Source organism: Nansenia antarctica, assembly GCF_963989245.1.
Source record: "Nansenia antarctica genome assembly, chromosome: 12".
Taxonomy (NCBI): Eukaryota; Metazoa; Chordata; class Actinopteri; order Argentiniformes; family Microstomatidae; genus Nansenia; species Nansenia antarctica.
In genome coordinates, this window is record NC_137682.1 from 27152742 (window position 1) to 27165591 (window position 12850).

At 43.8% G+C, this 12850-nt stretch overlaps 1 protein-coding gene across 3 annotated transcripts in view; it reads right to left on the minus strand.

The window, feature by feature from the left end:
• The window catches only part of kcnab1a (potassium voltage-gated channel subfamily A regulatory beta subunit 1a), a gene marked incomplete at both ends in the record, with an annotated part of 86589 nt that overhangs the window by 33102 nt on the left and 40637 nt on the right, over positions 1–12850 (minus strand). For all 3 annotated transcript variants that reach the window (XM_080542695.1, XM_080542697.1, XM_080542696.1), the window contains one exon: positions 8042–8085. In XM_080542695.1, the coding sequence (XP_080398821.1) occupies positions 8042–8085 (44 nt within the window). The remainder of the gene's footprint in view (positions 1–8041; positions 8086–12850) is intronic.

A 12850-nucleotide genomic window follows, 5' to 3' on the forward strand; every position in this document is an offset into this window, starting at 1 on the left:
GGGGGTTATTCAGAAAGTGCTGATGAGTCATATTTTGCTGATCAATAACTCTTTCACTCAGACTGTGACTTGTTGCTCCTCTCAACTAATTAACAAGAGGTCCTACGCAACCACACACACACACACACACACACACACACACACACACACACACACACCAGTGATGAAGGCACGCTGCACCTGATTTCATATTTATTTTCATACATGTAGCCTATTCTGCACATCTCTATATAGTTATTGACATTGACCTACAATAAATGGTGCTTCGAGGAACTATATATATGTCTAATAAAATATTTCTGAATGAAATGCTTTTGACTATACCTCATTAGTGTAGGCCTGCACTACTTTGGCACATTCAAAAAACAGAAAGGGCGAATTCATTACGAATTGTCAGAAAGACTGTATGGGGAACAACTTTCTAGTTTAAAAATCCATGCCTATCATAATACCGACATGAAATGAGTGTTGAGAGGCAGGATTATGTAACACTGACAAAACATGGGGAATATAAATATAGGCATAAAAAGTCAATTCCATGCAGCAACTGTGAAAGAAATAACCTTCAACACTGAGTCTTATAAAAAACCTGTTGTGCTATTTCGTTCAAAATCTTCATGGAGTACCAGTTAGTTATGGCATAGAGTAGCAGAGGAGTCGTTGCAGACAGTTCCAGGATTATGATAGATACCTTTCAGTAAGTAAAATATAGTGTCCATCCTCTGTATAAGCTATCATATAGCATGCACGAGTAGGATGTGAAATATAGCCTACTACAGCTCTGCCAACAATAATATGTTTAGTAAATGAGACCTCTGGGAAGGGGATTACCATCCTACTCAGTGAATTTCTGAAAATGTCATTTTTATGTGTATTTAATAAAACTATAGTAAATATTTTTACATGTCACCAAATGCCTGTTTAAAACATTGTTTTGCAATCAACCCTTGTGTGATGTTCACTTTTTGGACCCTTTCGTACTGTTCGGGTCCAGTTGACCCGGGACATCATTGGGGTTTTAAAAGCACTTGTCTTGACACGGTGCTCCTAGTCCCAAGGGTGACCCATACAAGGGGGTATACTCAGGGCGCAAGAAAGCCCCAAAATAGCCCATAATATTAAAGGGCGCCTCCTGTGGGCACAAACAGGTACTGTACCCAATAATGCACAATAGGTACTGTGTACACATTCAAACGTGCATATCTTTTGTTCTGGTGGATCTAGGGGGCTGCCCTTTGGAGAGGCTGGAGCAGAGGATGCTTAGTAACAACCCACAAAGTGTCAGACCCCTGGGAAAAGGTGGGGCCAAACGACAGCATGATGAGTAGAAGCGTTTTTACACACATGATGCCCCTAACTTTGAAAATGCAAAATCCACTATAATAAAGACCTGGGTGTCATAAATCATACTTATCTAGAAAAAATGTTAATGAAACAATGTTTTCATTGCTGTTTATTATTTTGAATTTATATTCTCAATTGAATTTCACATTTATCTAATTATAATCAAAGCTGTAAAGAAAATACAGGTGATGAACAAGAATAGAAATGAAAGAACCAAACTAAGATTGTTTTTGCCAATAGCTATGAAATACATCTCTCAAAAATGTCTGCAAATGCTGAATCACAAAACACGAACGGAATGTACACTGTTTTCACTGTCACTGTCGAAATACAGTATTATGTCTGAAAAATCCCAAATAATTCTGAAATACCACTGGCTACAATTGTGTGTGCATGGGTATGCCTGTCTACACAACACATGAAGCACAGAATGTGACAGTGTGTGTACCTCAAATGTACTTTTTGCAGTTGCTGCATACGTTCTGTACAGTGCAAGAAAATGTAAAAATGTTTACAATGTTGCACTTCAAAGGGTAAAAAGTGCGAGAGCAGACGGCTTCTTGGCACGGGAAAGCTAGAGCAGAGGTGTGTGAGTGAGTGAGTGTCAGTGTGAGTGTGTGTATGTTTCTGTGTGTCTCTGTGCATCCGGGCCTAAATTACCCGAACATCTTATGAAGGACATAAATGTGTTGGGGTATTGTAGGATGTGTTTTTTTCACTTTTACATGTTTTTCATAGAAAATAAGCCAAGGCCATGGAGTTTCATATTGATCAAATGCATTCTTGTACCATTTCTCACCAAGTAAAAATGTAAAACGGGTAATGTTGACCCGAACACCACACAAGGGTTAAGGTATACAGTAGTTTACTATAGTCTCAACCCCATCCACTACGGTAGCCCTATGGTGTAGCAGGAGGACAGCTATTTTCCCATCCTCCCCCCACATTGAGTTCAATACAACACCTAGGAGGCTGGTGCTTCTCAACCACTTCCATAGACCTACACTGTAATTGTGACAACATCCAGAGGACATCCTCAAACCAATCCAAGCTCTTGCATTATAAACATACAGTATATATTGTCTATCTAATCAAAGAATCAGAGAATGAACCTAGTAATGAAAACAGAAGCATGGTGAGTAACTGACTCATAGGGAGAGACAGTTGAACAATAGAAGTGTGGTGAGTAACTGACTCAAAGGGAGAGACAGTTGAACAATAGAAGTGTGGTGAGTAACTGACTCAAAGGGAGAGACAGTTGAACAATAGAAGCGTGGTGAGTAACTGACTCAAAGGGAGAGACAGTTGAACAATAGAAGTGTGGTGAGTAACTGACTCAAAGGGAGAGACAGTTGAACAACAGAAGAAAATAATGTCTTAAGTTGAACTCAAGCAGCTGGTGGTGGACTTCAGGAAGAATAGTCGGGAACAGGACCCCATTACCATTAATGGGTCTGCCGTAGAGAAGGGAAGCAGCTTCAAGCTCCTAGGTGTTGTCACCTGGACGTGCACATCAAACAGGTGATGAAAAAGGCACAGCAGCACCTCAGGTGACTTAAGAAGTTTGGCGTGGGGACAAAGATCCCTTACAGAGGCAAGATCCCAGTCACCCCAACCAGTCTGTTTGAACCGATGCCGTCCAAACGGTGTAGCCTCTTCCAAAACTCTGCCTGTTCTCTAACAAAATCACTTTGTCCTTGGGTGGGCTCACAACATGCCCTCCCGGCTGGTGTTTTTTGCTATCACTGTGTAGGCGCCGTGGCTTAGTTGGTTAAAGCGCCTGTCTAGTAAACAGGAGATCCTGAGTTCGAATCTCAGCGGAGCCTTTTGTGGGGGTAGTGGTAGGACCGGTGATCGAAAGGTCCTGAGTTCAACTCACACCTGGGAAACCACCACTTGGGTTCCCTTGAGTAAGGCACTTAGCCCTAAGTTACTCCAGGGAGAATGTCCCTTAAATTGTAATTCGCTTTGAATAAAAGTGTCTGTTAAATGTAAAATGTCTTCCGCATTTGAACCCAACCCCCCCCAAAAAAGGGTCCAACAAATATACCCGTACAAGTCTCTGTGGCGCAATTGGTTAGCGCGTTCGGCTGTTAACCGGAAGGTTGGTGGTTCAAGCCCACCCAGGGACGAATGCTTTTTAAGTTGAACTCAAGCAGCTGGTGGTGGACTTCAGGATGAATAGTCGGGAACAGGACCCCATTACCATCAATGGGTCTGCCGTAGAGAAGGGAAGCAGCTTCAAGTTCCTAGGTGTTGTCACCTGGACGTGCACATCAAACAGGTGGTGAAAAAGGCACAGCAGCACCTCAGGTGACTTAAGAAGTTTGGCGTGGGGACAAAGATCCCTTACAGAGGCAAGATCCCAGTCACCCCAACCAGTCTGTTTGAACCGATGCCGTCCAAACGGTGTAGCCTCTTCTGGAGCATCAAGGACAAAACTCTGCTTGTTCTCTAACAAAATCACTTTGTCCTTGGGTGGGCTCACAACATGCCCTCCCGGCTGGTGTTTTTTGTTATCACTGTGTAGGCGCCGTGGCTTAGTTGGTTAAAGTGCCTGTCTAGTAAACAGGAGATCCTGAGTTCGAATCTCAGCGGAGCCTTTTGTGGGGGTAGTGGTAGGACCGGTGATCGGAAGGTCCTGAGTTCAACTCACACCTGGGAAACCACCACTTGGGTTCCCTTGAGTAAGGCACTTAGCCCTAAGTGACTCCAGGGAGAATGTCCCTTAAATTGTAATTCGCTTTGAATAAAAGTGTCTGTTAAATGTAAAATGTCTTCCGTATTTGAACCCAACCCCCCCCAAAAAAGGGTCCAACAAATATACCCGTACAAGTCTCTGTGGCGCAATTGGTTTGCACGTCCGGCTGTTAACCGGAAGGTTGGTGGTTCAAGCCCACCCAGGGACGAATGCTTTTTAACAAATGAAGGTGAAGAGAGAGAGAAAGAAGGTTATATATGTATGTTGTACATATATTTTTTTTTTTCTTAGTTTACTTTTCACTTACTTAGCTAATGCAGATCATTAATCATATGATAATTTAATTTAAAAGTGCCATTCTCAGACTCAAGGACACAAAAAGGAAAAACAAAAGAACAACAATACAAAAAGATAAAATCATAGTCAAGACCAAAATAAATTGAGAAAGAGCTCAGGCTACTATGGGGAATAGTGTTACTCAGGACACAATACATGCTGTCGGAAGGCGAGTCTGAACAGATGGTCTTGAGTCTGGTCTTGAATGTACTGAAAGTATCAGAGCACCGGATGGATGGTGGAAGGGTGTTCCTGGTGAGTAATCGCCACTACTACCTAGTTAGTGTAGAGTAGTGGGGATTACTCACCGAATCAATCAATCAATTGCATTGCAATGTTTAGGCTTGTCTAGCGAATGTGTCATTGATTTTCAATAACTTTGAAATTGATTTACATTTTCAGAATATAAGTCTGAACAATTTGATTGTTTGCCGACTTTACCCGCTTTCACCAGCTGCTGTCACATTTTATGGGGAGTGAAGTTGTTGCAGGGTGGGGGTGATGTGCTGCCAGGGTTTTGTGCAGGTGAGGATCCTGGCAGCTGAGCTGTGCTTTTGGGCATATTGTAGTCGATTCTTGGCCTTGCTGGAAACAAAAAGAAGGACTCTGTTACAATAATCCGGGCGGGAGGTGACAAAAGTATTAATGTTTCAGCAAAGCTATTAGAGAGTGAAGGGCGGAGACGGGAGATGGTTTTGAGATGGAAGAAAGCCGACTTGGTAACTGACCGTATGTGGGGTTCAAAGGAAAGGGTTGGGTCCAGCAGGACAAGAATGACAAGACAAGAACTATCCTCAAAAGGAGGATCGTTTGCTAACAAGTATCTAAAAAGCAGAAAATGGTCTTGTAGACAGATAAGATTAATTGTTTATCATGTACCAGAGTGATTGCAAGAGGAAGGTTTGGAGAAAAAAAGGTCTGCCCACTTCATCTGTGAAACATGGTGGAGGAGGTGCTATGGTTTGGGCATGTGTAGCTGCCACAAGAACTGGCTAACTTGTCTTGATGATGTAACTGTTGGCAGCAGCAGCAGAATGTTTTCTGAAGTGTACAGAAACATCTTGTCTGCTCGTGTACAAGCAAATGCCTCCAAACTCATTGGACTGCGCTTCATAATACAGTAAGATTAATGACCCAAAGTATACTGCCATGGCAACTAGGGAGTATCAGAGCCTAAAAGCAGAAAGTCAATCTTCAGATCGACAATTGATGTATTTCATTTTCTGATGATAAGATTTTAGGCAAGACACCTCAAAACAAAGAACAACTGTAGATGGCTGCAGTACAAGCCTGGCAAAGCTTCACCAGAGATTATACACAGTGTCTGGAGGGATCAGTGGGTCAGAGACTTCAGGCAGTTATTGCGTATTGTACTGTCAACCACATAATAAACATGAGTACTTTATTTGGACATTATATTATTTGTTCCAATACTTTTGGAGCCTTAAATTAAGGGAAGTTAAAAAGACTGTGCCTTCTAAATGGTGAACCCAATTTGTTTTTAAAAACCAGCTGAATCTCGAGTTCTTGACCCCTTAGTAATTGTTTGATTTCCAATCCAAACTACTGGAGTATAGAGCTTCCCCTTTCCAATACGTATGGAGGGCACTGCACTGTAGATCCTCATCCTATGAAACTTAGAAAATGTTTAGGTTAGGTTGTTGCAACCTCATGATGGGTGGGCAAATTGGAGTATCATGACCGGCCCTACATTGAGTTGGGTGAATGGATATACTGTACATATATGAATATGAATTCGTCTAATCGGCTATACATAATCGGCTGTACATAACATATTTTCAGCATTGTTCCCTCAGTGAGAACATGTTTGGTGTCTTCCCCCTCTCCCCTCCGTCCTGGTGTCCCTGGTCATCTCAGTGTGTCAGGAAGGCTCAGTCCTGGTGTCCCTGGTCATCTCAGTGTGTCAGGAAGGCTCAGGCCTGGTGTCCCTGGTCATCTCAGTGTGTCAGGAAGGCTCAGGCCACAGCGGGAAGCAGCCAGGTGGCGTTAGACTGAACGTATCTGTACCTACACCACCTGCACAGTTAGACTCAGACATCCACCCTCAGTCACTTTAGCTTACCCAGCCAGCCATCCCCTACATTTACTTCCACCCTCCTTCCCCTCCATATCGTCTCATTCCTGCCTCCATCTCTACCCTTCCTACCAGTACACCGATGTCACTGTACTGTACCACTAGTGGCCTGTCCAGGGGTGTGCTTATACAAACTACCTGTACTGTACCACTAGTGGCCTGTCCAGGGGTGTGCTTATACAAACTACCTCATGCTACAGAAACAGGAGTTATGCTCATGCCCTATGGGCTGTTCTATACAGAAAAGGTCCTCACAGCTCCACCCAAACCCCAATAACTTGATATCCGACGGTCTGTCTGACCATTCCCTTTAGAATTGTAAAGCGTCCTTGGGCTTTATGAAAGGCGCTATAGAAGTTATTATTATTATTATTATTATTATTATTATTATTATTGTCGGTGCTGCCACAGCTCTGTCTCTCTCTTTCCATTTGGGACTGGTGGGGTCATCTTTACAGGTGCAGGTCTGATTCTCCACCAGTCTGTTTGGAATGAATCAAATGGGTCCCATTTGGAACAGGTCCAACGTTTTGGACCTGTGAAGACCTCTACTGTACCTCTACTGTACCTCTACTGTACAGTACTGAATAAACCGATTGGCCTGGGAACTAGCCAGACTGACACATGACTGAAAAACACACTCCTCAGTTATCTCATGCTAGTGTGAACCCAGAACAAACCACTTATTGCAAAGAGGGGGCTATCTCTCTCTCTCTGCAGTAGTTATAGACGCACACACACACACACACACACACACACACCCCTGACCCTCTCTCTGTAAAATGTACACAATTGTAAATGCAGTTATTACCAGCCAGGTAACAAGAGCCCTCCATCAAGTGAAAGAGGCAGCGGGTGTCAATGTGCCACAGAGCACTGGAGAAGAGAGAGAGAGATGGTATCAGAGGTAAAGAGGGTGTGAATGTGCCACAGGGGGTAGACTGTAGATCAGAGGTTTAAATCACGAATAGATGCCATGGCAACAGAAAAAAGTAAACAAGACTAATTACAAGCCAGCGAAGGCCCATGGTAAGAGGTGATTATAGATCTGCAGCAGTCGTGGGTGAAGGATAACATCATAGCCATTCAAATATAAGAGGGTTTTTTACTGAGAAACAACAGGCATCTCACACTCAGCACACGTCTGTATCAAATAACAGCAGGATAAATGCTGTTAGACACACACACACACACACACACACACACACACACACACAGGCAGCCCCATTGGGTATTTTCATGTTAATATAAGCGCTGACTTGACTGTTCTACATTTCTCTCCAGATGCTAGATATTGTGGTATCAGTACTGCACTACAGAAGATCTCTCTGCACAGATACGACTGTAAATATGTATGAATAGTCCCCGAAGATTTGCTTTGTTTTCTATCAATTCACATGAGTAGACAAATAGTGACATGAGTAGACAAATAGTGACTGACTGAGGCATGATTTGAACTGACTGTGGCATGATTTGAACCTGGGTCTCCCACATGAGAGACATGCACAAACATGACTGTGTATCCCCAGAAACAGCAGAATTAGAGGGGTTAGGAATGGACTTACCCAGTCCCAAGCAGGACACTCTGAGCCCCGACTTCCCCAGGTTCCTGGATGGAGAAGAAAGTAGAGCAGTTACTCAATTGTTTTTCGACCGAGAAAGTAGAATAAAACAAATAAATAAAAAAGCACAAAGCAGCGAGTTGCCTGTAGTAAGAGAGGGAAACGGATAGTGAGTGTTATGTCAATATAGTTAACAGTCAAAAGAATAACATAAACGTTGTTTCTTTTTACAGGGGGGTGTGTGTGTTGGTGTGTGTGTGTGTACATAATAACATCATATAACAATGTAATCTAACATACAGAGAGAGAGAGAGAGAGAGAGAGAGAGAGAGAGAGAGAGAGAGAGAGAGAGAGAGAGAGAGAGAGAGAGATAGAGAGAGTGGGTACGAGGGATAGAGAATGAAAATAATACAGTAAATATACAGTGATAATATACTGTGTACCAGAAAGAGCAAAACATCAGTTTCAAGAGAAACTAGAAATAGAGAGCATTGTAACGAAGAGAGAGAGAGGCTAATGATAGTTGTATCAGCAGAGTTGGATTAGACCCTATGTGGTAAGAGAGGCAGGACAGAGAGTCTGTATGTCTGTCTCTGCTGTCTGAAGCTGTCTGTATGTCTGTCTCTGCTGTCTGCTGTATGTCTGTCTCTGCTGTCTGAAGCTGTCTGTATGTCTGTCTCTGCTGTCTGAAGCTATTGAAGGCAATCTCAGGTTGGTTAGGGGGTTGGTCCTGGAGCTTGATTGCTTGGGGGAAATAGCTGTTTGACAGATTCTGGGTTTTAGCCCCGAGGCTTCGCTACCGTTTCCCAGACGGCAATAGCTCAAACAGTTTCTGATTGGGGTGGCTGGGGTCCCTAATAATCCTGGGGCCTTTCTGACACACCGGTGCTTGTAGGTGTCCTGGATGGAGGGAAGCTCACATCCACTGATCTTCACAGCTGTCCGCTCTACCCTTTGCAGTGCTTTGCGGTTTTGGGCAGTGCAGTTCCTGTACCAGGCAGTGATGCAGCCTGTCAGGATGCTCTCTGTTGTGCCTCTGAAGAAGACCCCTAGGATCTTAGGCCCTAGGCCAAGCTTCTCAGCCGCCTGAGATGGAAGAGGTGGTGTTGTGCTTTTTTCACCACCTGATTGGTGTGTTCATCCAAGATGAGGTTGTTGTTGATGTGAACCTGCAGAAACTCTATTCTGCTCACCCTCTCCACAGCACACCCGTTGATGGTGATGGGGTCTTGTGCCTGCCTGTTCTTCCTGAAGTCCACCACCAGCTTCTTGGTCTTGTCGGCATTGAGAGTGAGGTTATTGACCTGGCTGTAATGAGCCAGGCGGTTGACTTCACTTGTGAATCGTGAAGAATCTTGGAGTGATCCTGGACAATCGTCTGTCCTGTGCAGAGAACATGGCAGTGACAGCCCGCTCCTGCAGATTCTTCCTCTACAACATCAGAAGGAATAGTCCATTCCTCACCAGAGAAGCAGCACAACTCTTGACCTGGTCACTGGTCATCTCCCGCCTTGACTACTGCAACTCACTCCTGGCCAGGCTCCCCGCCTCCGCCATCAGACCTCTGCAACTCATCCAGAATGCCCCCATCTGGTGTTCAACCTCCGCAAATTCTCTCATGTTACCCCCCTCCTTCACACCCTTCACTGGCTCCCGATAGCATCTCGCATCAGATTCAAGACCCTGGTGCTCGCCTACAGGGCAGCAAAATGGACAGCCCCAGCCTACCTGCAAGCAATGGTCACCTCCCAGACTTCAGCCCGTTCACTCCACTCCACCTCTGCTACCTAACTGGCTCCACCACCCCTACACCAACACGGCAGTCACGCTGCCCAGTCTCGTCTCTTCACTACACTGGCTCCCCGCATGGTGGAACGAGTTTCCCACGGCTGTCAGAACTGCAGAGTCACTCTTTTCAAGCTACACCTTAACTGCTCCTCCTGAGACATCTACTACCCCCCTGCACTGTGTTCCCCCTGACTGTTTCTCCTGATATTTATACTACCCCCTTGCACTTGTAATATCTATCCAGTGTCTACTAATAAAAAAACGAATTATTCTCCTAGCACGACGACTGCCAATGGCCGCTGGCCTGAGCTAGATTTCTTTCCTACTACGACTGGTTGATTGATGATTCACTTACTTTGTCAAATGTATTGATTGTAAGTCGCTTTGGAATATGGCACTTGCTAAATGCCAAAATTGCTAAATGCCAAAAAAGGGTAGAGGAGGGGGCTTAGTACACAGCCTTGGGGGAGTCCTGTGCTGATGGTCAGAGGGGCGGACACTTAGAGCACATCTTCACCACTTGTTTACGGTCGGACAGGAAGTCCAGGATCTAGTTGCATAGGATGGGGTCAATGCCTAAGTCCCTGAGCTTGCTGTCGAGTCTGGAGGGGACTGTTGGAGTAAGAGAGAGTGTGCAGTGTAGAGTTGTCATGTTGCATAACACCACTGTGTGACAGTGTGTGTTTCTGACGTGCTGTGACATTGTGATGTCCTGTGACACACACACACACACACAACCGCCACTCTGAAGGTGGTGCAGCCCTGCCATGACCAATCAGGTTTCAGTTCCTATCTCACAAACTGACAGACAGACATATGTGAGTGACACATGAGCACATGGAAATGAACAAGCGTGCATACACACACACACACACTGTTACGACCTGGCTCTGGGCCATAACAAAAAGGGAGACACACACCATATAAACAATATAGAATTAAGAATTTAATAAAGATAATTTATCAGTATATCTTAATTAGTAAGTATATACTTAACAGTATATCAGTAGTGTAAGTGAGTGGATGCAGTGGAAAGTGTGGTGTGGAGGGTGTTGGATGGTGTAACTGTAAAGTAACATAACAAATGAATAAATGGTGCTGGTGGAGAGAGAGAGAGCTGGAGACTGGAGGCGCACCAGCTGCCCCTAATCCGCCTGATCGGGCTCCAGCCCCGCCCACCAGCTGCCCCTAATCCGCCTGATCGGGCTCCAGCCCCGCCCACCAGGTAGCCTACCTGGACAAACAAGTCACAGTGTTCAATACTGAAGTCACAGAGTCACAACTCTTCATACAGTCAGCAGAGCAGAAGCCCATGTGAACAAAACTGTGACTCTTTCTCTGTGATTTGTGCATTGCTTTCATACAAAATGCATTCAATGACTATGTTCTCCAAATGCCATAACACTTCTCTCATTCAAACTCCCCCACCTGCAAAACACTATGTATTTGCACCATATTTTTTCATTGTTAACATACTGTGTTCAAAACTCTGAAGAACATGTTCAAAACAGAATGATTTGGTGCATTTTTGCAGTATTTGACAGATGACAGAAAGACAGAAAGCTCGCAATAAACAGTTTTTTTGCGCAGTGTTTGAGTGTGCAGATGCTGTTATTTTGCACTCTATTGATACTCTTCAGTTCCAGCACCTCAGCAAAGTCTGATAAAGGATGAGCGGTGGTATTTTCACTATTTGCAGTAATCATATTGAAATGTCTAGAAAATATTAGCAGAATATATACAATGAAATGAAATAGACTAGATGCATTGCCAGGGAAGACATTAGATGTGACCAGATGCAGACCTGAGGGTGGACCAAAACCCTCAGGAGTGAGACATTTTTGGTGTGATTGCTATTGTATTGTAGCCCTGGAATTTCTGTTTTTCTTTTTTGTTTGAACTTTGCATCTTCCACTTTATTTTCCACTTTTCATTTTACACAAGTAAATGTAGTGTACTTTGAAGTAAATGTACCGTAACTTACTTTCTGCAAAGATACTGGACAAAAAAAATACACTAAAGGATAGAAGCAAATTGCGGCATTTCTGATTCATTCTTGTTGCTTAATACTTTACAGTTGTACAGTCAACTATTCTGTCTATGATTACTATAAATCAAACCATTTTTATAATGAATTCATTTTTATAATGAAATCATTCAAACTATGTAATGCTCCCTGTTGTTAGTGTTTTGTAAGTCAGAATGTTATGAATGACTGCGTATGCTTTCTGAGTAGTGTTGCCAGTGTATGGTTGAACGAGCTTCTTTTGAGACATGAATGAAGTGATTGGCCAACATGAGTGTTACTAATGCAGACTGTATGAAGAGTTGTGACTCTGTGGCTTCAGTATTGAACACTGTGACTTAGCGACCGTAAAAAACTGTAACAGGCCAGACAAGGCCAGAGGGCCGTCGAACACACACACACACATGTACGTACGTACGTACGCATTCAGGCACACAGACACACACACGCAAACACGCTCACACACTCTGCTAAATGGATATTGTACCCTCTCTCTCTATTGAGTTGAAAATAAACTAGAAGATTTAGAATTGTGACCTGGCTGGTATTCCATCAACGTCGCGAAAGGAAAATCTAGGCACAAGACCAATCAAAAATAAGCCTGGATTTTCCTTTAGCGACATTGATGGAATACCCCCCAGGTATGAGGCATAAAACCACAACAATACTTTACCAGTCCCTGAACAGTGACTTACAATGTGTTATGTGTGCACTTTTGGTAAATGCTTCCGAACTCTGTGACCTTTTTGTAATGTCACTGCTGTGCCGAGACATGGCCACCAAAAGCCCTGGCAATACACATTTTATGGATTATTCAGTAAAATCAGTGCCTTACCTAAAACATAATTCAGCCCCACTGATTTTAGAGTAAAGTGGCAGTTGCCTATTTTGCCTTTTGGCCAGTCCCCTATGTACAGTAGTATGTGTCACTCATCAATCACCTCTCATGATCACTAAAGTGATTCATTACTGAAATCTAAGTGGCATACCCTTCAATC